The sequence below is a fragment of the Phodopus roborovskii genome, unplaced genomic scaffold (genome assembly GCF_943737965.1).
Source record: "Phodopus roborovskii unplaced genomic scaffold, PHOROB, whole genome shotgun sequence".
NCBI lineage: Eukaryota > Metazoa > Chordata > Mammalia > Rodentia > Cricetidae > Phodopus > Phodopus roborovskii.
The window spans coordinates 139,346-167,116 of NW_026126646.1; the positions used below are offsets into that span (position 1 = coordinate 139,346).

A 27,771-nucleotide genomic window follows, 5' to 3' on the forward strand; every position below is an offset into this window, starting at 1 on the left:
CCCCCACCTCCCCCTCCTCTGCCAACCCCGTGTCCTTCCTCTCCCAGGTGTGCCAGTGGGTGCTGAAGTGCAGGAGCAGCAAGAACTCGCTGATCCAAATGACAATCCTTAATCTGCTGCCCCGCCTGGCTGCCTTCCGACCTTCGGCCTTCACAGGTGAGCCTGTCCCCCGAAGACATTCCCTCTTTAAGGGACAGAGGCTGTGGCCCCAGAGAGCAGCACCGACTTGGAGGGTGCGCTAGTATCTGGTCGCTTTGCCCCCGTCCAGTTTCTCTCTCCGTTTTCTGTTGAGACCTGGTCAATCCAGACGGTGGCACACACGTGTAATCCCAGCCCCTGGAGGCAGAAGAGTAAGGAGTTCAGAGCCATCCTTGGCCACGCAGTGTGTTTGAGGGCAGCCTGGACTCTATGATGGCATGTCTCAGGAGGAAAATGAATGATGACAGCGTGCAGGGGAGGGAGGGTCAGTTCTAGGCCATCAGCAGGTCAAGCTCACACAGCTTCTCGTGCTGCGTGTGGTGGCTCATACATCTACATCACAAGCTTTAGGAGGCTGAGGTGGGGATCAGCCTGGGCCTCTGAGATCAGCAGAAGGCACTTCAGGTCCATGCTGTCTGTCACCAGTGCCTGTCTGGGGCCGAGTGGGTTTGGCAGCCTGCTTTTTCCCCCATGGTGGTCCCTGAGCATTCTAACCACCTGTAAAGAAGCGTGGTTGATTTAGAGCAGTTGCCACAGTGATGGGGGGGTGCATTTTCTTATGTCATGCTGTCCTCAGTGGTCACTGAGTTGCAGGCTGTCCAGTCTCACCCAGCTCAGACACAGGCCTTCCCAGGGACCTTTCCCAAACGTTCTGTCTGGAGACGTTCTTCTCCTTTCCACCATAGACCTCAGCTGTAGGAGGGTTTGGTGATGGAGTCGGTGTGAATCCTGCATCAGTTTCTAACTGAAGTTTGGGACAGGTTATTGACCTTTGTGGATCTCCACTTCCTTACTAGTGAAAAGCAATAATCCCTGCCTCCCAGAATGAACAGTACCAATGCTCAAGCACCTTCGATAGTGCCTGGCTCAGAGTAAACCCCAGTAAATGGAAACAGTTATTAGATTATTAGTGCCGCCTGGAGCTATTTCAGATCCATTTTGGAAATGAGGAGGCACACATGATAGTACTCTAGTTGCCTGTTTGTATTTAATGTCCCTCTCTTGTCTCCTGCTTGGTGAGAGCGAAACCTTGTCTCAAACATCTCTTTGTACTCCTCCGAGGCATGCTGCCTGTGCTTAGTAAGATCTAGTGGTATAATGGGAAGGTCTGCCTGACCCTCGGCATGTGCTGGTCTCAACATGGATTCTCCCATGCCATCCAGGCCAGAGAGGGACCAGAGTGTCACTTAAACATGCCAAACCAAAGAGAAATGGTAGCATGAAAATCTCCTATAATTTCTGAACGTGTCCCTCCGGCCTTCCTGGCAGCAGCAGCTCTTCTCTTCCCTACGGACCAGACATCCCCAGTCAGTAGAGATTTAAATGGTCTTGGGTTGAAAGTCTGTGGTTCAAAAAAAACTAACAACTAGGCCAAAATTGATCAAAGTGTGGCATGCTGTAGAAACAGTTACCATGGTGCGTCCAGGGGACTGCCTAGCGACAGGATACAAAGACAGAGGCCCTGTGTGTATTCTTTTGATGTGGGTTTGTTGTTTTGTTAAACATCACATTAAAAAACATCAGTGAAATTCAGTGTGGAGAGCCACCATAATTGCACAGCTCCTTGCTGAAGTGCCTACTATTAAAACTCACAGTGTGGAAGTCATTGTCTAACCCTCCCAATGGTGGAAGCTCTGGGGATAGCAAAAACACTCCAAAAATAAAATTTAAAAGAGCAAATTGCAAACTGGGCATAATAGCACAGATAAATCAGGACGTTACCCTAGGGGGCCGTGAGATGGCTCAGACATTTGCCACTGCCTGAGGACCGCATCGGTGGCAGAGAAGGAGCCAGAGATTGGAACCAGGAAATCCCTTTATTGGGAAGAACTTTCCAGTACAAAGTGCCCAGGAACAGCTGTTCTTGCACGATGCTGGCGTAAATAAATATGACGAAGATGCAGGTGCTTTCCAGATCCGCATCCTCCAGTCTCACTGTAATGCGTCTCCAGTGAAGCCTTCAACTAATGGCTGAGATTTCTAGGCCAACACTGAATGGAATGGCCCATTAATTGTAAATGATATTTAATATTACTTTAGTATCACTACACTGATAGATCATTTAGATTCATCTATTTGGTGTTTTTTGTTTTGGTTGTTGTTTTTAGTTTCTCGAGGCAGGATTTCTCTGTTTAACCTCCCTGGCTGTCCTAGAACTCCCTCTGTAGACCAGGCTGGCCTTGAATTCACAGAGATCCTCCTGCCTCCTGAGAGTTCGAATTAAAGGTGTGTGCCACCACCACCTGTCTCTTTGTTTTTTTTAAACAATATTTAAGGTTTTATTCTATTTACCTTGGATTTTGGTATTAAAAAAAAAATATGTGTCTGGGTGTTCTGCCTGCATGTATGTACGTCAGTGTGTTACAAGTGCCTGTGGAGGCCAGAAGAGGGTGTTGGATCCCCTGGAACTAGAATTACAGGTGGTTGTGAACCATGGTGTGCATGCTGGGAATTGAACCCAGGTGTTTCAGCCCTTAGCTTTTTTTTTTTTTTTTTTTTTTTTTTTGGAGACAGGGCCTCCCTCACCTTATAAATCTGGCTGGCCTGGAACTTTATATAGATCAGGCTGGGCTTGAACACAAAGCGATTCACCAACCTCTGCCTCTCAAGCGCTGGCCCCTTGCAGTTCTTGAACAGGAACATGCACTTTCCCTCAGAGTGATGCCAGTGGAGCATCCAGCCAGATGATGCAGCAGAGATGGTGCTTGTCACAGACCCTGATGACCCACACAGATGTCCTCTGACTTCCAAGTGCATTGGCAAGCACACCTCAGCACGTGTGCGCGCGCGCACACACACACACACACACACACACACACACACACACACGTGTAATTACAAAAGAATTAGACCAAGGGAGACAGCTATGTGATACTCTTCTGAGGACACCCTCTTTGCTTTTATTTCTTACGGGAAAAGCAAAAGACATTTCTTATTCCAAAAGGCATACCTGAGTTGTGGTTGCCAAGTGTAAAATGTCTTATAAGGTTCATCCTTTAAATGCTTAGCATCTTTCCACTGGGCCACTGTAAGTTAAATCTGAGTGCTGTCTAGGGACTCTGACCGTGGCCGTGTGCTCTGTCTTCTCTGTCCCAGATACCCAGTACCTCCAGGACACCATGAACCATGTGCTGAGCTGTGTCAAGAAGGAGAAGGAACGGACTGCAGCGTTCCAGGCCCTGGGGCTGCTTTCTGTGGCCGTGAGGTCCGAGTTTAAGGTCTACTTGCCCCGTGTACTTGATATCATCCGAGCTGCACTGCCTCCAAAGGACTTTGCACACAAGTAAGCACCCCTGTTAGAGTTTCACTTTGCTCTGTTCAGGGGAAGAGTAAGTGAAAGCCAGCCATTGCACAGCTTGAGCCCATTCCACACTGTTGTGCTCTGAGGTGTGGCAGGTGAAGGGCAGCCCCTCCTCACTGGAATTCAGGCTCTTCAGGTGCAATGACTGAAAAGTTAGAGCAGTCTCTTATGTTGATAGAACCCTTTGGAGGAATGCCTGACTAGAACTGAAGAGACCAGAGGGTCATCTTTTCCCTTAGCTTAGCTCTAAGGTATAGCTAGTCATTCCACCACTGAGTATATGAGCAAGACCTTGGGCATCTTGCCAGATGGAGAAGCCAGGCTGATCCTGGGAAGTCAGTATCGACGGCATTGAGCTTTTATGTTTGTGAGCAAGGGTTTCTCTGGTGGATTCGGAAGCCACCAGTCCTGCAACCCAGCGAGCGTTCTCATCATAGGGAGACATTTCTTCCCATGGGATACCTATGCACTACCCTCTGGGTCCTGGTGAGCAAACCTGTTTGCTTCCCAAATAAGTACCCTGGTCAGCCAGGTATTAAGTATGGTGCCTCTTCCTGAACTTGGAGAAAGAACCCTCCTGTAAGACACAGTACTGCCATCTGCTGGAGCAGTGTTTGAAATACACACCCACACAGTGACTGATGGGCTGGGTCCAGCAGAATTTTGCAGTAATCACACTTGCTGTGGCCAGTGCTTCCTATATAACTTGTCCTCCCAGTCCCAGCGCGGCTTTCCGGTGGGATATTATGAACGTCTTACGTCTAAAATAGCCATTCTGTTTCTCTCCAGGAGGCAGAAAACGGTGCAAGTGGATGCCACAGTGTTCACGTGTATCAGCATGCTAGCGCGAGCGATGGGGCCGGGCATCCAGCAGGACATCAAGGAGCTGCTGGAGCCCATGCTGGCAGTGGGCCTGAGGTGTGTGTGTGCCGGAGGCCTGTGGCCACCCAGGCTCAGTAAGGGGTCCGGCTTAGAGGAGAGGGGCGGGCCACTGGGGTGCTAAGTTGGCTAGGCAGGCTAGCTCAGGCTACACACACAGGTTAGTTAGGAATCTAAGCTTCATCGCTAGCTCCTGTGTGATCTTGACTCAGCTGCTTCTCTGAGCCTCAGGTTTCTTGTCTGAAAATAGCTATTGTGCTGTTCGGGTGGTTGTAAGGTTTAGGTGAAAGAGTTCAGGAAACAGCAGCCCCTAGCGCAAAGCCGGGCATGAAGAGAGCACTCGCTAAGTGTGTGTGGCTGCGGTTGGTGTTATTACCAGGGAGACTGGCCAGCCTCCCCAAACGCCACTCCCTCCCCTGTGAGATAAGGAGGATGGCCTCCGTCTGCTTCCTGGTCATGGACTGAGACTCAGAAATGTGTAGATTATTGTGATATCTGAGACAAGGCCAGGGTTGTTCAGTACTTCAGAGACTGAGCAGTGACAGGGCCTGACCCTCCTGCCCCGAGCAGGCTGCACCACACCCTGGCAGCTGAGTGGCAGACTGTGTGCACTGTGGCCTCATCATGACCGCTTTCTTCCCCTGCAGCCCTGCACTCACTGCTGTGCTCTACGACCTGAGCCGGCAGATTCCGCAGCTGAAGAAAGACATCCAGGATGGACTCCTGAAGATGTTATCCCTGGTCCTCATGCACAAACCCCTCCGGCACCCAGGCATGCCCAAGGGTCTGGCCCACCAGCTGGCCTCGCCCGGCCTCACCGCCCTCCCTGAGGCCAGCGATGTGGCCAGCATTACTCTTGCCCTTCGAACTCTTGGAAGCTTTGAGTTTGAAGGTAAGAAACTGCTCTTGCCAAAGTGTTGAGAGATGCTGTGGCCCTGAGAAAGGGATGCATGCATCTAGATTGCTGGGTCTATAGAGACTTTGTGACAGGGCACCAGATGGCCCCTCCTTTCCAGCCTTTACCTGTTTAATTCCTGCCCTGCACTTTGTCTCATGGTGTTTGGGGGCAGAGGGTGTTGAGGGGCAGCATGCATGGAAAGTGACACATCACAGGTGGAAAACTCAGGGTGGGACTCTGCTCCTCACCGACCTGCAGCCAGGCGGGGATTTATTGCTTTACAGTGTATGGCGGGTATTCTGGATATTTCCATTCTTGTGCTGTGATGCTCTATGCAGTTGAGTTTGGCGTTCTGTCCCAGGCAGCAGGGCTTATCCTTCCCTTTTCCTTCGTGCCCAGGCCACTCTCTGACCCAGTTTGTCCGCCACTGTGCGGATCATTTCCTGAACAGTGAGCATAAGGAGATCCGCATGGAAGCTGCCCGCACCTGCTCCCGCCTGCTCACGCCCTCCATCCACCTCATCAGTGGCCATGCCCATGTGGTTAGCCAGACCGCGGTGCAAGTGGTGGCTGACGTTCTCAGCAAGCTGCTTGTGGTTGGGATAACGGACCCTGGTAAATCTCAGGGTGGAGCAGTTCGGGGGATCCTGGAGCTTGAAGTGTTTGCATGGCCGCTAGAGGTCAACATCAGTAATTTCATGTCTAGCCGTTTCTCTGCTAAGGCATTTAGCCTGTGGTTATTTTTTACTTAATTTTTCTTTATTCCTATGGGTAGATTAAAGGGGGAGGAGGAGACGGTTAGATGAAGAAGGTATTTTGGAGTTTGCACAATAAGGCAGGGAGGGGTTCTCATGACACATTTAGGGGGTGAATGACCCTTTTGCAGGGGTCACCTAAGACCATCAGAAAATACAGATATTTACATTATAATTTATAATACCAAAATTGCAGTTAGAAATAGCAGTGAAATATTTTTATGGCTGGGGGTAATTAAGGGTCACGGCATTCTGAAGGTTGAGAACCGCTGGGCTAGGGCGATTAGCAGTGGAGGGAGAAACTGGGAAGGGGATGGAGGGGTGGGACCCTGAAGAGGTGTTCAGAGACTTGTTTGCTCCCGCAGATCCTGATATCCGCTACTGTGTGTTGGCGTCCCTGGATGAGCGCTTCGATGCCCACCTGGCCCAGGCGGAAAACTTGCAGGCTCTGTTCGTGGCTCTGAACGACCAGGTCTTTGAGATCCGAGAGCTGGCCATCTGCACCGTGGGCCGACTCAGCAGCATGAACCCAGCCTTCGTCATGCCTTTCCTGCGCAAGATGCTTATCCAGGTAATGGGGTGGCCCAGCAGCATGGAGAGGACCCTCCACAGTGAGCCAGGAAGAAAGTGCTTAGGACGGGGACTCCATGTTTCCCAGCTTTGGGTTACAGTTCACGTGTGAACCCCTTGTCATCAGGATGTGAGGTCCTTCTTGGTCCCACACTAACCTCTCAGGCAGCTCATCTATCTTTGTGGCAAATCCCCAGTGAGCCAGAGTCCTGGCTTTTCCTGCGTCTGCTGCGGGGTGCAGGGTCTCAGGCTTCCTTTTCTGTTCATCCCTATTCTGTTTTTCTTGCTAATGGTCACCAAGCACAGAGGCTGGTAGTCTTAATCTGTGCGCATGATTCCACATGATCCCATGGTCATTGTGCTTGGTTGGGTCCCAGGCTTTCCAGGCCTTTTTTTTTTTTTTTTTTTTTTTTTTTTTCCTTCGGAGCCTGTCCTTGAACTCACTCTGTAGACGAGGCAGGGCTTGAACTCACAGAGATCCGCCTGCTTCTGCCTCCTGAGTGCTGGGATTAAAGGCGTGCGCTACCACTGTCCAGCTTTGGGCTCTCATTCTTATGTGATGTGTGATGTCTTGGCCCTCTAGAGAGATCCAGGCGGCCTTTCTGCTGCAACCTGGGTCCTCGGTTTTTTTCTCCTCCTACCTTGTAAGTTCCTTGGCTCCTGTGAACAATGCCTGCTCCAACCCTTCCCGCCTTGGTGTGCATCTTTTGAAATGCACGCATTTTATAACAAGTGAGGGACTTAAACACAGACTGTCAGCATAAGCAACTCACCCTAGGAGAGTGTCATTTGTCATAGTTAAACATGGCTGCAAATGACATCATCAGATGACAAATTGGAACTTCTATTTTCAGCCTGATGACTTCCTGCCTTAACTGTGGACCATGATAGGGAGTGCCTGTTGCTTCAAATCTTAAGATACCTAAGGCTCTGGGAAGGAAGCAGCCATTACTGAACCTACCAACTCAGGCTGTGCTAACTATGTTTGGCATGTAAATACCTCTTAGTGAGAGTGTGGGTTTGCTTACTCAGTCAGGACTTACTGCACACCTGCTCTGTCCCACATGATGCTGCGTGCTGGGCCGTGTGGTGGTGAGCAAGCCAGATACAGCTCTTGTCCTTGGAAAGCTCACACTCAACAAACAGGCCAACTTGTTTTCCTGATGTTGGAGAATGTGAACCTCCTTCAGATGCATTGACTGCGTGCTAAACTTAACCCTTGAAAATTAAAAAGTAAACACATAAAATTTTTAAAAATATTTATTTAGACTATGTAGTGGGATTAAAACCAGGGCTTTGTATTAGGAAAATGCTATCACTGATGTATACCCGGGGTCTTTAAACTCCAAAATAAGGAAACATAGTTTTGATCTAGATTGTCCCAAGTTGAATTGTGTTATCTTCGTGTATTGGTGAGTGCCTTTGTCTTCCCCTGAGGTCTGGTCGCTGGGCATTGGTGGATGTCAGTGCTATGGATGGCTCTGACTCTAGCTTGGTCTACACAACTGCTAGAGTTGTCCTCTGCTCCCAGGCACATTCCCTGCAGCCAGCTAGCATCCCATTTGTCCTTCCTTTTCTCGCTAACTCCTTGCACTGCTGTCTCCTGTCGAGGGAATACAGAATGAGCTACCAAGTCAGCATCTAAGACAATGCCTTCACTCCCTACAGACCCTCTGCCGGACCCCAGCTAACTGGGCTTTGGGTGTCCACTTCTAGCATGCTTGCATTTCCTTCCTTCAGCCATACCCTGGAGTCTGTCCATATTGCCGGTATCTACTTGACCTTGAGCTTAGCACACTGCTATGCTAGCGTTTTTTTTGTAGCGAGAACAAGCCTGGCAGCTCTGTTCCGTGATGCCTCAAGATGGAATCCCTAGCACTTCCTTAGTCATGATGTGTCTGGGTCACCTGTGGAGGTCTCTCTCTCCTGTTTCACAGCTGCTCCGACAGTCCTTCAATTCCTTTGTCATTGTTTATAGATCCTCTTGGTAATTTTGTGTCTGGACAAATCCGTGTCTTCAGTCGCTTGTCTGGAAAGTGTAATCACAGCTCTGACAGGTGCTCCTTCTCCAGTCTGGAAGGACTTTGTCCTGCTGTGACTGGAGAAGGGACAGCCAGAGCTGTCTGGTAGCTTACAGATCCCCATGCTTGCTGAGTGTCCTCTGTGGAAGTCTGGTTCTTTCCTCAGTCCCTGGCACATGTCCCTTATGCAGTCCTCTCTGTTTTCCTTCTGCCATCGTGTGTCCCCTTTATTCCCACAGATTTTGACAGAGCTGGAACACAGTGGTATTGGGAGAATCAAGGAGCAGAGCGCCCGCATGCTGGGGCACCTGGTCTCCAATGCCCCCCGACTCATCCGCCCCTACATGGAGCCTATTCTGAAGGTAAAGCACAGCAGGTGGCCAGGCTGGCATCTGTCTTAGCTCTGTGTTTAGGATGTGGGTGCTTTAGCAGTGAACCAAGTAGACCATGTCTTTGGTCCAGGCTTGGGAACAAGGGCTACACATAGCTCCTTGAGTTAAAGAGTCTCACCCGTTGCAGGAATGAGGTCTCCTTTGTGCTCAGGCTCATCATCAGCTGGGCACGGAAGGGGAAATGAGTAAACAGCAAGTGCACTTTCCCCAAAGGAAGAAAAATGAGCATTAAAACACGAACACAGCTTCAGCTGTGACTGTGGTGTTCATGTGCAGTTTTTCTGTCTGACAAGCACTGGAGGGATGACAGGCATGCAGAGTTAAAAGGACATGAGCAACACCCTCAAATTGTGGTGCTTCCTGGACCATACACCGGGCTTGTGTTTGGTTTGGAGAAAAGCTTGGAAATCCAGAGATTCCCGGGTTAACCAAGCCTAGAAGTAGCTTATGTATGTATGACCTCGAGGTCTTTGGAGGGTTCTTGTTTTGTTTGCTTGCTTTCTGCTGTTAGGGATTGAACCCAGAGCTTTGTTGGTATCTGGGAGGTGTGCTGCCCTCTAGAGGTAAGACAACTCTCCTATAGATTTCAGTCCACACTCATTTTCTTTTACCTTCTTCTATAGGCTTTAATTTTGAAACTGAAAGACCCAGACCCTGACCCAAACCCCGGAGTAATCAATAATGTATTGGCCACAATAGGAGAACTGGCTCAGGTAAGGGGACAGCTGCATTTTCCATAGGCGGAAGGAAATTCCAGCCTTGGGGAAGTCCGAGTATTTCTTTTCCTTTTTTGTTTGTTGTTTTGGGGTTGTTTTGTTTTGTTTTTAGAGACAGTCTCACTGTGTTTCCCAGGCTGGTTCACACTCACTGTTCCTCCTGCCTTAACTTCGAGAGTTTTTGAGTTACAGGTGTGAGTTACCCTTCCCCCCCCCCCACCCAAATACTGTCTTAACGCCATAATTTCTCATCCTTCCTGCCATTGTCTTTTCATTTGCAGGTTAGTGGCCTAGAAATGAGAAAGTGGGTTGATGAGCTCTTTATCATCATCATGGACATGCTCCAGGACTCCTCTCTGCTGGCCAAAAGGCAGGTGAGTACCGCTGTTGGCTGAGGGAACACTCAGACCCATGGGGCCAGGGACCGGTCTCTCTCTGTTCATTGCAGTGTGCCCAGTCGGTTGTGTACAGAGCTTAAGACTTGACATTTTCTTTGAATGTGGAAAGAGAAAAGGATCTCAGTCACCGGCAGTTGGTATCCAGGCTGAGTGTCATCATTTCCTCTGTATGGGGGAAAGAGCTGTCTGTGCAGTCCGGTTGTCAGAGCCCCAGCTCCTGGAGAGAGGAAGCAGGCCTCGACGCTGGCTGTGGGGGCGGTTAGCTTCCCGTCTCCCTCCCCACCCACTGGAGGATGTTAGAGGAGTAGTGTAGAGTGAAGAACGGTATTAACTTCTTTCTGTAGTTCCCTGTGGTCATCCGGGATATGAAAGGGCCACATTTCCTCCGGGAAAGCTGGTGGTAGACTGTGCAGTGTTTTGAGACAGCTTGTCACTCTGTAGTCAAGGCTGGCCTGGAACTCACTTTGTAGGTAGAACTGGCCTTGAACTAGGCAGTCCACCACCTCGGATGTGAGCCATGGCATCGGCCTCTTTGATCCTGTGATTGTGGGTTCATGCTTGGTCAGCTGTTCTTACGTCCTGACGCTGGGATTCCTGTCCCTGGTTAGTGACGTAACGATGTCTTCTAGCTGACTCTAGCATTTCATCACCCTCTCAATACAGAGTATACCTGTGCTTTCTTTACTTGTACTGGTTCATAAACGTGGCCTTTTTGTCCATTCAGGTGGCCCTGTGGACCCTGGGACAGTTGGTGGCCAGCACTGGCTATGTGGTGGAGCCCTACAGGAAATACCCCACTCTGCTCGAGGTGCTGCTCAATTTCCTGAAGACGGAGCAGAACCAGGGTACACGGAGAGAGGTAGACAGCACGGGCGCCTGGTCTGCAAAGCCTTGGCTGGGACGGTGGAGAGGGGAAGTGGTGGCAGTACGTGCACACACTGGCCTGGGTTTCCAGTCTCTCTGCTCTGTTGATGGAGACAGCCGTTTGGGTGTGGGGTGTGGAACAGGAGAGATGTACCACGAATCCTGTTGTGATCAGATGTGTGCTAAGTGCTTATCTTCTTTCCTTTCCTACCCAGGCTATCCGAGTGTTAGGGCTCCTTGGGGCTCTGGATCCCTACAAGCACAAAGTGAATATCGGCATGATTGACCAATCCCGGGACGCCTCTGCTGTCAGCCTGTCGGAATCCAAGTCAAGTCAGGATTCCTGTAAGTTATAAACATGAGAGACTCGTTGCGTGTGGACTCAGAAAACCCTTCCTGGCTGTATTAGAAAGTGTTGCCTAAGATCACTGAAATGATAGCTATTGACTCTCTTGGCAACTTCTAAATGATAAGCGTGTAGTCCCTGAGTCCAACAGGGATGCGGTAACCAATACCACCAAAGTCCTTGTGTCGTCCAGAGTCTTTGTAGGAGTTAACAGGCTAAGTCTACATTACTTCCGACACCGGTGAGGGAAGTAGGAACTGCCCTGACCCCCTGTTCATCTCTCACTCCTGTTAGTGCCTCTTGTTTTTATCCCCTGCCGCTCATGGAAGGGGAGGATAGTTCTTTTCTCTTCTCTTCTATTTGAGGGAAGTCAGTACATAGAAAACCAGAAGCCCCATAAACCCAGGGACCTTTTTCTTGTTCCCAGGCTGACAGTAGAGACCCTTTATTTGCCCTTTATTTATTTATTTTTTCCTGAGACAGGGTTTCTCTGTAGCTTTGGAGTCTGTCCTGGAACTCTCTCTGTAGACCAGGCTAGCCTTGAACTCATGGAATCTGCCTGTCTCTGCCTCCCAAGTTCTGGGATTAAAGACATGTGCCACTACCACCCATCAACCCATTACCTTTTGACAAGAGGCCTGAGGGTTTGGGAAAGAAGGTGGAGATGAGTCTCTAGCCTCAGCCCACTGTCCTCTGGGGCAAGCCTGTTTATGAAATTGAGGTTAAACAGTGGCCTCTCCCACTGTCTTAGCAGAGTGTGAGTTTCCCCAAATGAAATTTCTGTAGGTGCCATCGTTTTGCTTTAATCCCCTGTCCCTTCTGGGATAAGGGCACCTTGTTAAGACACTTTGGACCTTGACCTTCAGGAGCAGAGCCCAGGCCAGGTGCTCGTGTCCCTTAGCCGAGCCTGACATCCAGGCTCTCTCCTGTCCCACCTCTTCCCTCCTCATTGCATGCCACTGTTCCCGGGACAGAGTCCTTGCTGTTCAGGATTCGGCACATTCCTGCTAACTGTCTGCATTCCCTGTGGGACCAGCCAGCTGTGGAACAGATGTTTGTCTAATTTAATTCCCTTTATTCTCATTCGGAGGAGTAATTATTTTTATTGATAGCTTCGGCTATGAAGTGTTGAACTGTAATGCTGAGAAGCTGTGTTAAACCTAGCAATTTAAAGAAAGCCCGTCATGTACTGTTTTAGGCTTTGGTGGTTTGGGTAATGGAAAAGCCAGAATGGATTTTGTTCCTGACAGGGAGAGCCTATTCATCGGTTCCTAATAGCCCCGTGCTCCCCATTCACAGCAGCGTCAGAATGCAGCAGAGACGATGTGCATGCTAATGTCTCTGACGGGGTTTTGTTTGCTGTTAACCATGCTCAGCCTCACACAGAGTCTTGTCACCAGTACTTAAGACTCTCTTTGTCACCTTGTCCTAGCTGACTACAGCACCAGTGAAATGCTGGTCAACATGGGAAACCTGCCTCTGGATGAGTTCTACCCAGCTGTATCCATGGTGGCCTTGATGCGCATCTTCCGAGATCAGTCTCTCTCTCACCATCATACCATGGTGGTCCAGGCCATCACCTTCATCTTCAAGTCCCTGGGGCTCAAATGTGTACAGTTCCTGCCCCAAGTCATGCCCACGTTCCTTAATGTCATCCGGGTCTGTGATGGGGCCATCCGGGAAGTAAGTATGTAACCCTTCCCTGCTTGCCTCCGCAGATCTGTGGGTGCCTCTGCTTCCTGACACTCAGCTTGCTGTTGAGAGCAGAGCCTCTCCCCTGACCTTCTGGCACCTGTGTGTGTAGCTGAACTACAGGCCAGAGTTCTGCTTGCTCCTTCGTGACCAGATTTTGTTGCTTTGTTTTTAGGATTTTTTTTTTTCCACTTTAATTACCTGTAGATGTGTTTGTCTTTTTTGGGGGAAGGGAGGGATGTAGATGTGCCCAGAGAGGTCAGAGGCATTGGAGACTCCTGAAACTAGATTCACAGGCTGTTGTGAGCCAGACCGGGGGAGGGAGAGGGTGCTGAGAATAACTCTTGGGTTCTCTGGCAAAGGTGTGCTTTTTTACCACTGAGCTGTTTCTCCAGCCCCAACACTGATTAAACTCAGGGCCTCTGACCTGTGAGACATGGACTCTTTCTCCAACCTATTGTTCTGAGATAAGATCTCAGTAAATTCTCTAAGCTGACTTTGAGCTCTGAGCCCAGGTCAGCCTTAAATTTGGAATCCTCTTTCTTCAATCTCCTTACAGCTGAGATTACTGTACTGCTAGACTCCATGAAAGCAAGGCAGAATCATACAATTTTGGTGACGATCTCTGTATAGATGAAATTGCATAATTCTTGGGTCTAATGGTGTCAGTTTGTCCCATCATTGTTGGTCCTAAATTGGAGCATATGGTAAATGCTGGTCTGGCAGATCTCTCTGTTGTAAGATTTCTCTCCTTGCTTTGTACTGATAAGTAATCTGTGCCGTCACTCTTCGGACTGTGACCATGCTGTTCCTCCACTCCCTTTCACCTGGTGGCTTTAGCATTCCTTGGTAATCCTTGCGTCAGGTGCTGAGCTGGTGGGAACGTCATGACTCTGGAGTTGTGTGGTTCCTCTGCTTTTCCTAGCGAGCCTTTTTCTGTGTGGTCCTTTTCCTCTCTTCTCTCGGCTCTTTATCATCTCTCAACTATAGAATATGAAGAATGGTTCCATGACATCTGTCCCCGTGCATGATGTGTGTACCAGCAACACATCTGGGGTTCAAGTCAGCTTGCAGTTCTTGCTGTCCTAGAATGTCCCCTGAGGGTGTGCAGGTGTTGCAAGTCATTGTCTTTCCCTCTGTGACCATTACCAATTTGACACATATTTACAGGTGGTAGTAACTTTATAAACTGCTTCCTGACTTTGTGTCTGGAGTATAGAAAGGCATTTTAGAAAACAAAACAAAACACCTTTTTGGGACAGGCTCTCTGTCGCCTGGGCTCAGGGGCTCTTCTTGCCCGTCTAGGTAGCTGTGACATCAATTGTGTGCCGCCATGCCTGCCTTCCTATAATTGTCAACCTCATTAAATTCTTATTAACTCCGTTAGCTACAAACTCTCCCAGATTTTCATTCTAGATAATTACATACTCTGAAAAAGAAGGACGTTTGGGTGTGTCCATTTTAAACTATAAATCATTTTTGGGTTTTTAAAGTTTTTAAACATTCTTTTATGGTCTTAAATTATTGGAAGATATTTTTTTCTTTGTAATCATGAGATGATACTGAATTTACCAAATGCCTTTCCTTCGTTTTAATAATCATCTGTTGTATTCCCCTTTGATATCTTGGTGTGTTGCATTATGCTGAAATAAGTTCTAATGTTGAAACACATCCACATCACATATCCTGTAAAAACTGCTCTGGTTATGACATATTTTTAACCTATTGATACTGTATCTGGTATTAAATTTAGAATTTTTTGCATGAAACAGAATTGATCTGTGGTCTTTGGAAACTACCAACCCAAAGATTGACTTAGCTTTCTTGTTGTTAGTTCAGTTCTTAGGACTATATTAGTTAGCTTTTTCTGAGAAGCACTAGCTTTATCTAAGCGGTGACACTTTATCATGACACTGTTAAGAAGATGCTTCTACTGTTTGCTTATATGTCCATTTGCTGTGTTTTTGTTTGTTTGTTTGTTTTTGGGTGGGAATTTGTTTTTATTTTTCAAGACAGGGTTTCTTTGTGTAACAACTCTGGATGTCTTGGAACTTGCTTTGTAGACCAGGCTGGCCTCAAACTCACAGAGATCCACCTGCCTCTGCCTCGTGAGTGCTGGGACTAACGGTGTGCTCTCCCACCGCCCAGCTCTCTCCCTTTTTTAGTACAAGGCATCTTGTAGTCCAGACTTGCTAGGTAGCCAGAAAACCTGGATCTCCCTATCTCTTATCTCTACCCCCTGAGCGGTGGGATTACAGATGGGTTATGAGTCCCAGTTTATGCTGTGCTGGGGATGGAACCTGAGGCTTTGTATATGCTAGGCAAGCATTCTGCCAACTGAATTACATTGGCAGACCTGTGTCTAGCTTATTTTACTCAACATACCTCTGGGGGGGTCATCTATGTTGTAATGTATATTAATAGTTTGCTGCGTCCTTGCTGAGTAACAATGAGTTCTGTTCAAAACTAACCCTTTCTGTCCTCTAACATTAAGCGTTATTTTTTCACCCTTGAGTTGTTCAGAAGTGGATTTTTTATTTGCAAACTGACAAGGTTTTAAATCTCTCTTTTTGGTATTGATTTCTAAGTTAATTGCATTGTGTTTGTCATTCTTTGATGTTTACTGAAATAGCCTGAGTGTTTTAGTTGCTTCATTGATTTTCACAGATTTCCTGTATGCTTGTGCTTGCTACTGTTATCCATCGTGTGTGTGTGTGTGTGTGTGTGTGTGTGTGTGTGTGTGTGTGTGTGTGTGTGATGTGCACGTGTTATATGTGCATTAGCATGTTTTGGGGCACGTGTGTGTGGTGCATGTTTGTGTGCACTCAGTGAAGGACAAAGGTTGCTATCAGGTTATCTTCTTTCAGTCTCCATTTTTGTATATGGAGGCAGGAGCCCTAACTTGAGTGCAGAATTCACTGATGTAGCAAGTGTAGCCCTGCAGCTTGTGGTGGGCCCCCTCTCTGCCTCCAAAGCACTAGATTGCAGATGGCCACCACACTCGCTGCACATTCATGGATCCTGGTATTCTAAAATCTGGCCCTTGTGCAAGCACTTTTGCCCACTGAGATATATCCCCAGTCCTGTATTCTTGTTTAGTTTTTATTTGCTAAATCTATCAAATAGGGACAGAGCAGAGATCAAATTTGCTTTTAGAGTGTGTGTTATTGGTGTTCCATTACCTTCCTGGGGTGTCTCTTTGTGTTCATCTGAGAGAGGATAACAACAGACCAATAAAGAGATTCCCGCCAAGTTCAGCTTGGGAAAGTGGTGGATTATCAGCGTTACTTGGAAAAGCAAAGGGTGACTTAGGCAGCTGTCCTTCCAAAGACCCAGCCCCAGCATGGATCACAACTCGGGGTCTCTACACAACTTGGAAGTGGCCACGATAGGTAGAGTCTCCCCTTTCTCAGGTTCTCTGAGCTTCTTGAGTTTTGTGAGTTGCAGGGGTCTCCTTCCAGCAGGGAGCGTTTCAATCCAGAGGAAACAGTATGCAACAATTCACTTTCCATAGTCTCATCAGTTTTCATATTTATTTTTATAATTTTCTTTATTGTTAGTTGGGTGTGTTTGTGTGTGGGTATGTCCACATGAATAAGTGCAGGTACGTAAGGAAACCCCTGAAGCTGGAGTTACAGGTGGTTGTGAGCTACATGATGTGGTTGGTAGGAACTGAACATCAGTCCTCTGTGAGAACAGTGTCTGGTCTAAACCACTGAGCCATCTCTCCAGCCCATCTTTTAAATATTTTTAAGATTATGTTTTTAAGTACATGCAAATATGTTCCTAGTAAATTGAATCTTTCATCACTGTGCAGTCACCCTAAAGCACCTTGACTCTACCCTACAATTTACCCTGCCTAGTGATGGAGCTGTCCCAACTCCTGTGGTGCGTGTCCTCTCCAGTCCTTTACTGTCAACTCTCCCCTGACTTGGGATTTTGCCTGGTATAATAGTAAGTTAACTTCCTAGTCTAATTTTAAAATCTGGGGTGTTTGCTTTGTTTTGTGGGGGTGAGATGGGTCTTTGTACATAAGCCCAAAGTGGCCCCCACTTCTCCATCGTCTTGCTTCTGTTCCCAAAGCCTTGGGATTACAGTAAAATCTGCCCTTAAATCAGTGCGTCTGGTCCAGCTGCCATCATTATAGTTCTGTTGGTTCTGGGGTTATTTCTGCCCTTAGTGCTTTCTTCTTGTCCTGTATAGGTCTGCATACTTGACTTTTCTTTATTGATTAGACTTTTGTGTTTTAAGTTATCTTTTTTATCCTACTATTGGTTACCATTTGTTTGTTTGTTTTTCAAGAAAGGGTTTCCTCTATGTAGCCCTGGCTGTGTATATATACCAGGCTGGCCTTGCAATCAGATCTCCCTGCTTCTGTCTCCCGCATGCTGGGATTAGAGGCATGTGCCGCCATCCTTGCTTGTTTTTTATATTCCTACTTTGATTTCTGTAAGCATCGTGAACAGACTTTCAGTGTGATGACACTATTTCCTTTGAATCCTTGATTGGCTCAATTCACTGCTGTTTGCCTGTCTGGGTCTCTTGTGTTGGTCTCTTTCTGGGTGTTTTGCAGTCATATGTCATCTTCATTTCGACACTCCCTGGGGCAGTACTGGGACATCTGCCCTGAAGGAGCCAAGAGGAACAGGTGTGCCTTGGCTTCAGCCAAGTGACCCGGGACAACCTGGAGTCTGGCTTAGTTCCCAGGCCACCCGGGTAGTTAACCCATTTGGGAGTAGGCCTGAGGTGGTCATCTCTTCCTGGAGAGAGTGTTTTCTGACAGTGTCTTTGTCTGCTTTTGCCAGTAGAAGGAGTTTTTGTTCTCTTAAGATGTATTCCATAAAAGTTCTGGATTTATGCAAAACAATTGGATTCTGATGATCCATTTTTAAGTCTCTCTCTCTCTCTCTCTCTCTCACACACACACACACACACACACCCTTATATTTGCAGGGGCAGAGGAGATGAGCATGCCCCACAGCATATGTATGGAGATCAGAGACAACTTGCAGGTGTTGTAATTTAAAAACAGCAGCTCAAGAGAGAAAGACATCAGGATTCAAGCAGAGGAGTTTTTTATTAGGGAAAGGGATCATAAAAAAGGGGAAAGGAAAGGGGGGGAGACTAGCCTTCAGGGACAGAAGCAGCAGGAGAGAGGGGCAGAGAGACAGACAGAGACCGAGACAGAGAGGAGGATTGGAGGTGGCAGGGAAAGGGAACATAGTGACTGTGCACAGGCGGTGCTCTCAGTGGCTGCAGCTGAGGGCGCATCCTGTCAGAACCCCAAGGATACTAGCAGGGATAGGTTCTCTCTTCCCTCCGTGTGAATCTGAGGGATTAAATTCAAGTCATCAAATGTGGCACCAAGTCCCTTTACCCTCTGAGCCATCTCACTGCCTAAAATTTTTTAGTTTTTCATATTAATGTTCAAGGGGTTTGTTATTTTTTACTTTTAATTGTGTGTGTGTGTGTGTGTGTGTGTGTGTGTGTGTGTACATTAGTGCAGGTGCCTTCCGAGTTCAAAAGAGGGTGTCAGATCTCCTGCAACTGGAGTTGCAGGAAGCCAGGAGATGACCAGTGTAGGTGCTAGGAACCAAACTTGCATCTTCTTTCAGAGCAGTCCCTGCTCTTAAAATTAACCACTGAGCCAGCTCCAGCCCAGTGTTCAGTGTTAACAGGGAAAAGGCCTGTGAGGGTGTTGCAGGGGTCCTGGAACCCTCTGGAACCCTCTGTCACCAGTGAGCATGGAAGAAGGGAAATGTCAGCAGTGGACCGGAGCCAGGACAGCCCTAAAAGGGCTCTCTCTCTGGCCCACTTTGCAGTTTCACACTCTAAAACCCCAGAGCAGAGGCAGGCAAGCAGACGAGTCTGCAGGGCGTACTCGGCAGTCAGCAGGCTGCTGTGGGCAACCACCAGGTGCTTCCGCTGTCCCTCCAGGCCACTCTGTCCCAGGTAGCATACCTGGCCAACAGGCAGTACAAGCAGTGTTTTAAGAAATCAGTGAGTAAATCAATAGCTAATAACTGTCTTTTCTCCTTTACTCCACTGTGAACGAATCTAAGGGAGAAGGAAGGGAAGGTGGTGGACCCTGCAGTCTCTCCTTGCGTATGAGGCACAGCGCTCCTGCTTTTACAGGGCCGCTCGTTAAGCATCAGCGGTCAGGCTCCCCTCCCTGGGCATGAGCAGGGACCAGGAGGCTCATTCCCTCTCCCTGTCGAGTGTTTCTCCTGACCCCCTGACTCCCCAGCACCCCACTTTGCCTCTGGCTTAGGTTTTCCATCTTCTTTCAGGCTCTCATAACAGATTTAGCTGACGTGCCATGTTATCTAGAGTTTCCTGTCCCTTGATCTTTTTCATAAAAGTGCCAGCAATGATTTGGTGAGGGCCTTGCTGAGACAGGTGGGCGGGCTCTGTTCAGTCACCCTGCACCCTGTGGTGCTGGGGTTTGAAGACTTTAGCAGCCATGAGGGTCCCTGTTAGGGAGCTAATGCTGGCTGTCTATGAACCTCGTTCTGTGTGTCTTGTCCTCAGTTCTGCAAGTGATGAGCTCCGAGAGCGCATAACTCAACATTTTATTTTTTGTGATAGGATCTTGCTCAATAGTGCAGAGTACCCTTGAGCTCTCTGTGGTCTGGATCTGTTGATCTGCCTGCCTTAGTCTCCTGAGTTCTGTGAGCACAGGCACGCTGTTCTCACTGTTCAAAGCAACACGATTTTATCATCCCCATTTCCTTACCTGGCCCCTCCCCAGTCCCTAGTTTACTTAGTGGGTGGCAGCTCTTCTGACAGCTTTAGGACGCCACCTGCTGGGTTTGGTGGCTCACACTTGTGATCCCAGTAAGTCAGTCAAAGGCAAGAGGCCAGCTTGGGCTACAGAGTAAACCCTGTCTCAAAACTAAAAAAACAACCCTAAAATAGAATGTCCTTACTCCTTATCCAGTCCCTCTCCAAGTTTGCTGCCCATTTTGGCTTACAATTTCTTCGAGATACCTTAAGACCTTATTGAAAGCTAGATGTAGTAATGACATGCCCCAAACTCAGCACTTGAGAAGTAGAGGCAGGAGACTGAGAAGGTCAGAGGGTCACCTTAGCTACAGCAGGTCAAGGCTAATCTGGGCTACATGAGACAGTGAATAGTTCTGGCTAGACTATAACTCACTATATATATAGATCAGTCTAGCCTTGAACTCCAAAACTCACCTACCTCTAAGTCTCATGAGTGTTGGGATTAAAGGTGTGTACCACCATGCCCATACTTTTGGATAGTAATTAGTAGCAAATTAAGGCCAAGTTATATTTGTACTTGGCTAACAATTTCATGCCAGGTTGGTTGGGGCACGGTCTCTCTGTATAGTACCGGCTGTCCTGGAGTTTTTCTGTGTCAACCAGGCTGGCATCCACCTCACAGAGATCCTCCTGCCTTTGCCTCCCAAGTACTGGGATTAAAGGTGTGTGCCACCATGCCCTTTTTTAAGCATCCTATGCTCCTGAAGTCATAGCACACAGAAGCATTCAGCCCCCTGCTCTGGTGCTTTCCAGCTGTGGCGCTGTGGTAGCCCTTGACAGTCTGTGACTAAAGCTCTGCTGTCTGCAATTACCCACCACAGAGGCAGGCAGGCACGGGAGGTGACAAGGCCTGTCAACCAGCCAGGCTGGCCTAGAGCTCCTGCCATGCAGTAGCTGGCTGTCTCCTAGTGTGTGAGATCCCTCACTGCTGCAGGTCTGAGTCTACTCGGAGCGTACTCTCGGTAGGCGGGAGGCTGTGGAAACCAGCCCCATAGTTGTCTTTCTCATCCCTGCATAATCCTTCGGGTGCCAACTGTTTACCTGTCTGTTGCAGTTTCTGTTCCAGCAGCTGGGAATGCTGGTGTCCTTTGTGAAGAGCCACATCCGCCCTTACATGGATGAAATAGTCACCCTCATGAGAGTGAGTAGAAGTTCATCTGCATTTGGGTCAAGGGGTGGCCAGAAATGACCTTAAGTAACGTGGATATTCTGCCCAGGTCGCTCACTGTAGAGCTTTCGCACTGACTAGAAGTGAGGGCTCTGTGGTGACTGTTACTGGTCACTAGAGTCTGAGGAGCAGGGTAGATGGGGATTGATGCTGCAGGCTCCCAGCTCCCGAATTCAAGTATAGAAGTCTGAAGTCTGAAGAGAAACCCTGAAATAATTATTCTGCCAGAGACACACAGCAAATCAGTTTCGTTCACTTAATACCCCAGCACTGTTTCCGTATTCCCCCAGAGCCCCCCTTCCACAGCTCAGGAGGGTTGGGAATTGGTTTTTCCTAGGCCTCTGAAGTACATGTTGGACACTGAGTAACTGCACCCTCCAAAGACACAAATGACACCTGAGGAAGAACTCAGGACCTAGCATGCATTAAGCAACTGCTAGAAAGTACCCTGATAACAGAAGCGCTATTTTCTACTGTTCTATGCAATTTAAATCATTGTGTGGGGAGGGCTACTTTGTAGTTAGCTTGGTGGAAGCTGCAGGGCCAATATCAAAATGGCTCCCTTCCCCAGAGGAACTTCCCGGCCCCTGGGTTCAGAACGGAACAGCCCCTACATGTTTAAATCATTAAGAGCTGCTGTGTTCCCATTTTCTACCATGGAGACCTCAGTACAAGGAAGAGTCCGGCCAAATGCTTAACTGCCCAATGGGTGGCCTTGGGGAAGGGAAGGCAGGAAGGAATCAGTGTGCTCAGGGTAGGAAGCTAAAGCCTCTGAATCATCCCCCCACCTCCCTCAAAGAACGGCCAGTGCACAGGGATTGGAAGAGGGGCTTAGCTGCGGAATGCAGCTTCAGTACCATCCCAGTGGAGAAGACAGAGCAGGTGCTCTTCCTTTGGCTGTTGATCCTGGACATTTTAATGAGCTCCCTTGAGCCCGGAAAGAGAGCAGCCTGTAAGCAATGATGTAGCCCACATCCTCTGGCAGGCTGCTGGCTTCTGAGTAAAGAAACCTCTGTGAAGAGCCCAAGGTGATGGAGTTGGGAAACTCTGTTTTCTCTGAAGATGGCAAGTACAATCCAAGTGCATGAGCGTCAGACGAACCAGGGCCTACGGACCTGCCATGTTCTTCCCGACAGTAAACAGGTTTCCCTGAGAATGCGGTTTTCCAGCAGCAAAGTTTAAGCAGCATTTTCTGGTTCTGGTTCCCCTTGTTCTTACCACCCATGTGCAGTGCTCAGACCCTGAGTGTTGGAGCATTTGCTGCCATCAGCAGCAGGGTGTGTGTCACCCTCGGTCTTTCTCTCCAGAGGCTCTGAAGAAAGCTGCAGGTCTGTCTTAAGTGACTTGGGATGACAATTTTTCATGGAGTTGGAGGCTTGAGCCAGTTTGACTTGCAGTTAGTGCCGAGGCAGAGTCTGGAGACAATGGCCGGGTTTTTATGTCAGTAACATCTGTGGATTGTTATTGCATGGATGTAGAAGTAACTAATTTGTTTCGGTATCCAGGCCTGATGGACAGATTGTTTTTAGAGAACAGGTTTTAGATACTGCCCAGCCAAGTATAAATCCTGAAAGGGCATGAAATCTTGGAGACACCAGGTTCTCTTCCAGTAGGGATAAAACTGTACCCCAGTAACGTGTGGACACACACTTCAGTTCTTTTGGAGTGACTCAGATATAAACATGTCTGCTCTGTGAACAATCTGATGACGAGAGAATTTCAGGTGCTCTGGTAAGTTCTTAGGCATCAGAGATGAATTGGAATGGTCTCTTGCCCTCCAATAGCCTGAGTCTAGCCAGAAAGGCTTGCAGAGCAAATTAGCATTATTCTGGGCAGTAGACCTACAGAGGGATCCAAAGTGGGTGAGTGCAGAACAGGAAAGTGGGAAAGTAAGAAAGAGAGGATGTAGCTGAGCCCACACTGGGCTTCTAGGCAGAGGACAGCATGGAGGAGTCAGGGCAGGCAGTCCCTGGGAGGCGCAGCATCATTTGTCTGCGTCGCTGTGGCCGTGCAGTGAGAGGAAGATGGGAAGAGTCACCTGCCCAGACGCCTCGTTATGATTTTGCTCTTTTTAGCCATCAGATTTCTAGGTTCACTTTGAGAGAATGAGCACCTGACAGCCCTTTTGTCTCCCTCTAGGAATTCTGGGTCATGAACACCTCAATCCAGAGCACAATCATTCTTCTCATTGAGCAAATTGTGGTGGCTCTTGGAGGGGAATTTAAGCTCTACCTGCCCCAGCTGATCCCACACATGCTTCGTGTCTTCATGCATGACAACAGCCAAGGCCGCATCGTGTCCATCAAGGTGAGCGAGGTTCCCAGCCTCCTCAGAGTCCATGGCTGATGACTGAGCTATGAGACCCTGTTCTGGGTGACATGGCTGATGAGATGTGCTCACCAAGCCCAGCCCCAGGAACAAGGGTGCCTAGCACTTGCAGATGTTCCGGAGTGCTCACAGCCCTCTCTCGGTCATGCCTCTGTTTTGTCCTTTTGATGGTTGGTCCTAGTAAAGGTTCATCTCGAGCCAGCCGTGTTATCTAGCACCCGATTCACATCAGCAGAAATAAAGTAGAGAAAGCCAAGATGCATGCACTCACATAAAATAAGGGGGACGGGCACCAACAAAGGATGTAGTCCCAGGCTGGTGACAAGGAAGGGCAGAAAGCCCACAGAGCTCTGAATTCTCCGTATACTGCTTCAGCCATGGCCCGGGCGGGCTACTTGATGCCTTCCTGTATTTGTTCACCACCACGCTCTTGCTCACTTTTGCAGCTATTGGCAGCGATCCAGCTGTTTGGTGCCAACCTGGATGACTACCTGCATCTGTTGTTGCCTCCGATTGTGAAATTGTTTGATGCCCCCGAAGTCCCACTGCCATCAAGGAAGTAAGCGTCTTTGTGGCTTTGTTCATTTCTGCTCCCGTTACTTTGGTTCAGAGGTGTCCCAGAGTATGGAGATCTTGTTGCTGCCCCCCTGGTGTCACCCACAGTACCTCAGAGCCCTTACTCTCCACCCCTCGGTGCTGTGTTAGGGTAGCCTTCAGCTTGCACTTGTTGTAGGGCAGCATTGGAGACGGTGGACCGCCTGACAGAATCCCTGGATTTCACTGACTACGCCTCCCGCATCATTCACCCTATCGTTCGGACGCTGGACCAGAGCCCAGAGCTGCGCTCCACAGCCATGGACACACTGTCTTCACTTGTCTTCCAGCTGGGGAAGAAGGTAAGATGTGGCTCCTGAGCAGAGAGAGCCGTGTCATTGTGCCTTGTTTGGGAATATGTAGGTTTGCTAATACATCGGTCAGTATGTGGATCTCGGCCACTCTTGGAGGATACAAAATTATTTCAGTTCTTATTGTTCTTCCTTTGTTCCGCCAGTTTTAATAGAAGCACCTGTGTTGGTTAAGTTGTATTTTGAGGAAAGCCAAGAGAAGGCAATGGGAATTGGCCTGGCATTATTACAGCTAGGGTGGGGAAAGGAGTCGTAGAGACTCTCACAGAGCCAGCCAACCACAGGAAGGTATCTACCCTCTGTGTATATAGTGTGCTCCACCATCTGTTCTCCAGAATAACAGTTTCCCGTCTTCCCCATCCTGCCACAGTACCAAATCTTCATTCCGATGGTGAATAAGGTCCTGGTGCGCCACCGGATCAATCACCAGCGCTATGACGTGCTCATCTGTAGAATTGTCAAGGTGAGTGGACGCCCCTCTGTGCTGAGGTCCCAAGAGTCTTGGCATTCTCATCACTGCTGAGGCAGGCCGAGGCTAGCCTTTTAGCCCTGGCTGGGACTGGCAGACATGCCTGCAGAAGGTAGTTTTTTTCAGCATTGTAGGTTTTGTGGTTTCTCTGTTCTGTTGTAGCTTCTGACTTCGGCCTATGTGACTGAAAAGCCCAGAACTAATGAGCCTGGCCTCAGTCTAGTTAGATTTTATATGTGGACCCTGAGATTTGAGTTGCACACAATCTTCATGTGTTGTGAAGGACTAATTTTTTCTTAACCATTTGGGGTTGCAATAATAATAATAATAATAATAATAATAATAATAATAATAATAATAATTCTTGCCTCTTGGAATGTGTGAAAACAGGCAGCAAGCCAAGTACCATCTGTGCTCCCAGTGCTTGATCACTTGATTCTTGCTCTCAGTCTGCCTTTGCCAGGTTTTGTGACTTGCCTGTGAAAGGTTCGTCTGTGACCCCAGCAGCCACTGGTGCCTATTTTGTGCGTACATGCAATGTGTACTGCTTGTTGAAGTCCTGGCTCTTCCAGGCAGGAATCTGCTGAGGTTCCTGAATGTTCTATGAGTTGGAAGCATCTGGTAGAGGTGCAGGCGTCTCACTGCAGCTCTGCTTGCAGGGGTACACGCTTGCCGACGAGGAGGAAGACCCCCTGATTTACCAGCACCGGATGCTAAGGAGTGGCCAAGGAGATGCACTGGCCAGCGGGCCAGTTGAAACGGGGCCCATGAAGAAACTGCATGTCAGCACCATCAACCTCCAAAAGGCAGGTCTATTGTTTCCAGGAGCTTGGAAAGCAAAGCTTTGTTTTGTTCTCTCATTCAGAACTCAAGAGATCCGCCTGCCTCTGCCTCCCAAGTGCTGGGATTGAAAGTGTGTGCCACCATGACCAGTAATGAGTAAATAAATTTTAAAGCATTTAAAGAAAAAAAAAATCACTCTTGCCAGGAAGTGATGGCACAGTCAGTCCCCTGTGTCCCTGTTGTCCTTTAGACAGACCTTACTATTAATTAAGCTCAGCTCACAAGAAGCAGAAGGACCAGGCATGGTAGCACAAGCCTATAGTTTGGTTCTACAGGAGAGCGAGGCAGTAGGATTGTGAAGCAGTGTTTGTTTTGTTTTGTTTTATTTTATTTTATTTTTCTCGAGACCAGGTTTCTCTGTGTAACCCTGACTGTCCTAGAACTCGGGCTCTGTAGACCAGGCTGACCTACTGAGTGCTGGGATTAAAGGCGCTCACCACCACTACCCAGCTTTTTTTTTTTTTAAATGGAGGCAAAGGCAATTGAGTATCTTTGTGCTTCCTCAGAACTAAGACCTTTTGTTGCAGATAGCATTCCCATGAGAACAAAGCTGGCATCAGTTTCTTTTCCTGCTGCTCTGATAAAAGAGTCCAGCGAAAGCAACCTAAAGAGACATGTGTATCTTGGCTTATAGTCCCAGAGGAACATAGTGAAAAAATGTCTGGGAAGGTATGGCGGCGGCAGCAGTAGACTGGATGGTCACATTGCATCCTCACTCAGGAAGCAGAGACAGAACAGAAAGTGGAGCTGGACAGTAAAAGCTCAAGGCCCACCCTCAGTGACTCATTTCCACTTGAAGGATCTGTAACCTTCCCAAACAGCACCCCAGCTGGAGAGCCAGCTGTTCAAACACATGAACTGTGAGGGCCATTTCATACTTATTTAAACCACAGCAGCTGGTAAGCCCCTAATTAGCCATAAAACTGATGTGGGCTGTTGAAAGTGATTTTTTTACTCTCCTCCCTCTCATTGGGCTTACTACTTCCTAGGGATCTCATTAAAATGTTGACTGTATGTAGGATGTCTGAGGTCAGGCCTGATACTTTATTTCTCACAAGCTCCCAGGTACGAGTGTGATACTTCTGGCCCATGGACCACACTTTGAACATCTAACTTTTAGAACTTTGCTAATGTGTACTAAATTGTCTCTGCTGACCTTGGCCTATGATGCGGCCAGCTTTCTGCCATGTGTACATCATATATTTTCCTAAAAGCAAGCCGTTTCAAAGCTTCTCTGGGGAACCGGAGCAGAATAACCATAACTTTAGATACCCCATCCTGCTGATTTTCCACACTTTGCAGCACTCTTGAGCACCTCTGGAGACTGAGCAGCCCCCGATCGCTTTTCAGTCAGGTGCTTTTTTTTCTCTGTTTATCAGAGCTCGCTCTTAGCCATTGAGAGAGATAAAGAACCAGGCAGGCCTGAGTCTTCAGGGACTCTTTCTTTTAGCCAAGCCGGTACAGATTTGAACACAGTCCTGAGGGGTTGCACTAAACAGTAAAAATCTTTTAGTGACTTTACTCCCCCAGAGACTGCTAAGAAATGTTTGCTGCTTTTAAGATGAAAGGGGTCAGATATCCATGGACTAGGAGGAATGCTACCTTTCATCTGAGGATTTCCTAATTGCTCCTTCAAGGGGGAACCAAGGTCATGAGTCACAGAGCATTGTCTCATGGTTATTGGGGCTCCCTGGCAGCCTCACAAAAGGGGAAACAGGCAAAGTCATGAGAAGTACATCAGCACCTGCATGTACCTGTTCTGCACAGGTTCAGAGCATCTCTCCAGGCAGCCATCCCTACTCTGGAACTCTGCTTTGCAAATGTCTCCTCATGGTCTAGTTTATTTCTGCATGCTTTTCTTTGCACTCAACGATGGGTGTGTTTTTAAGAAGTTTTTCTTATGTATCTATTGGCTTGTGCTTGTGCATATGGGTATCTGTGAACACCAGAAAAGGCATCAGAATCCCTGTAGCGGGAGTGAGAGGCCGTTGTGAGCTGCCTGATGGAGAGTCAGTGCTCTGAAGAAAGCCTCCCAGTCACCTGTTGTGACCTTACGCACACCTGACCATTTTCCTTCTGACAGACTCTCCTCTGTCAGATGAGTGCTGAATGCCCAGCTCACATCTGCCCTGCGGTGGTTGTCAGGCTTCACTGAAGGCACTGGCTGTAACAGAACTTTCATGCTGGTTCTGCAGAGGGAGTCCAGCACCAGGCAGCCAACTGCACACTGCGCTGAGTTCCA

General features: G+C 48.3%; 1 protein-coding gene across 1 annotated transcript in view; it reads left to right on the plus strand.

The window, feature by feature from the left end:
• Mtor (mechanistic target of rapamycin kinase) overlaps positions 1–27,771 on the plus strand; it is a 105,826-nt gene that overhangs the window by 11,053 nt on the left and 67,002 nt on the right. Inside the window, exons 8-25 of the mRNA XM_051173945.1 lie at positions 48–156; positions 3,295–3,481; positions 4,289–4,417; positions 5,026–5,270; positions 5,676–5,891; positions 6,397–6,602; positions 8,862–8,984; positions 9,638–9,727; positions 10,012–10,104; positions 10,853–10,987; positions 11,208–11,337; positions 12,771–13,021; positions 20,871–20,957; positions 23,124–23,291; positions 23,759–23,871; positions 24,046–24,208; positions 24,588–24,680; positions 25,346–25,492. Coding sequence (XP_051029902.1) covers positions 48–156; positions 3,295–3,481; positions 4,289–4,417; positions 5,026–5,270; positions 5,676–5,891; positions 6,397–6,602; positions 8,862–8,984; positions 9,638–9,727; positions 10,012–10,104; positions 10,853–10,987; positions 11,208–11,337; positions 12,771–13,021; positions 20,871–20,957; positions 23,124–23,291; positions 23,759–23,871; positions 24,046–24,208; positions 24,588–24,680; positions 25,346–25,492 — 2,685 coding nt within the window. The remainder of the gene's footprint in view (positions 1–47; positions 157–3,294; positions 3,482–4,288; positions 4,418–5,025; positions 5,271–5,675; positions 5,892–6,396; positions 6,603–8,861; positions 8,985–9,637; positions 9,728–10,011; positions 10,105–10,852; positions 10,988–11,207; positions 11,338–12,770; positions 13,022–20,870; positions 20,958–23,123; positions 23,292–23,758; positions 23,872–24,045; positions 24,209–24,587; positions 24,681–25,345; positions 25,493–27,771) is intronic.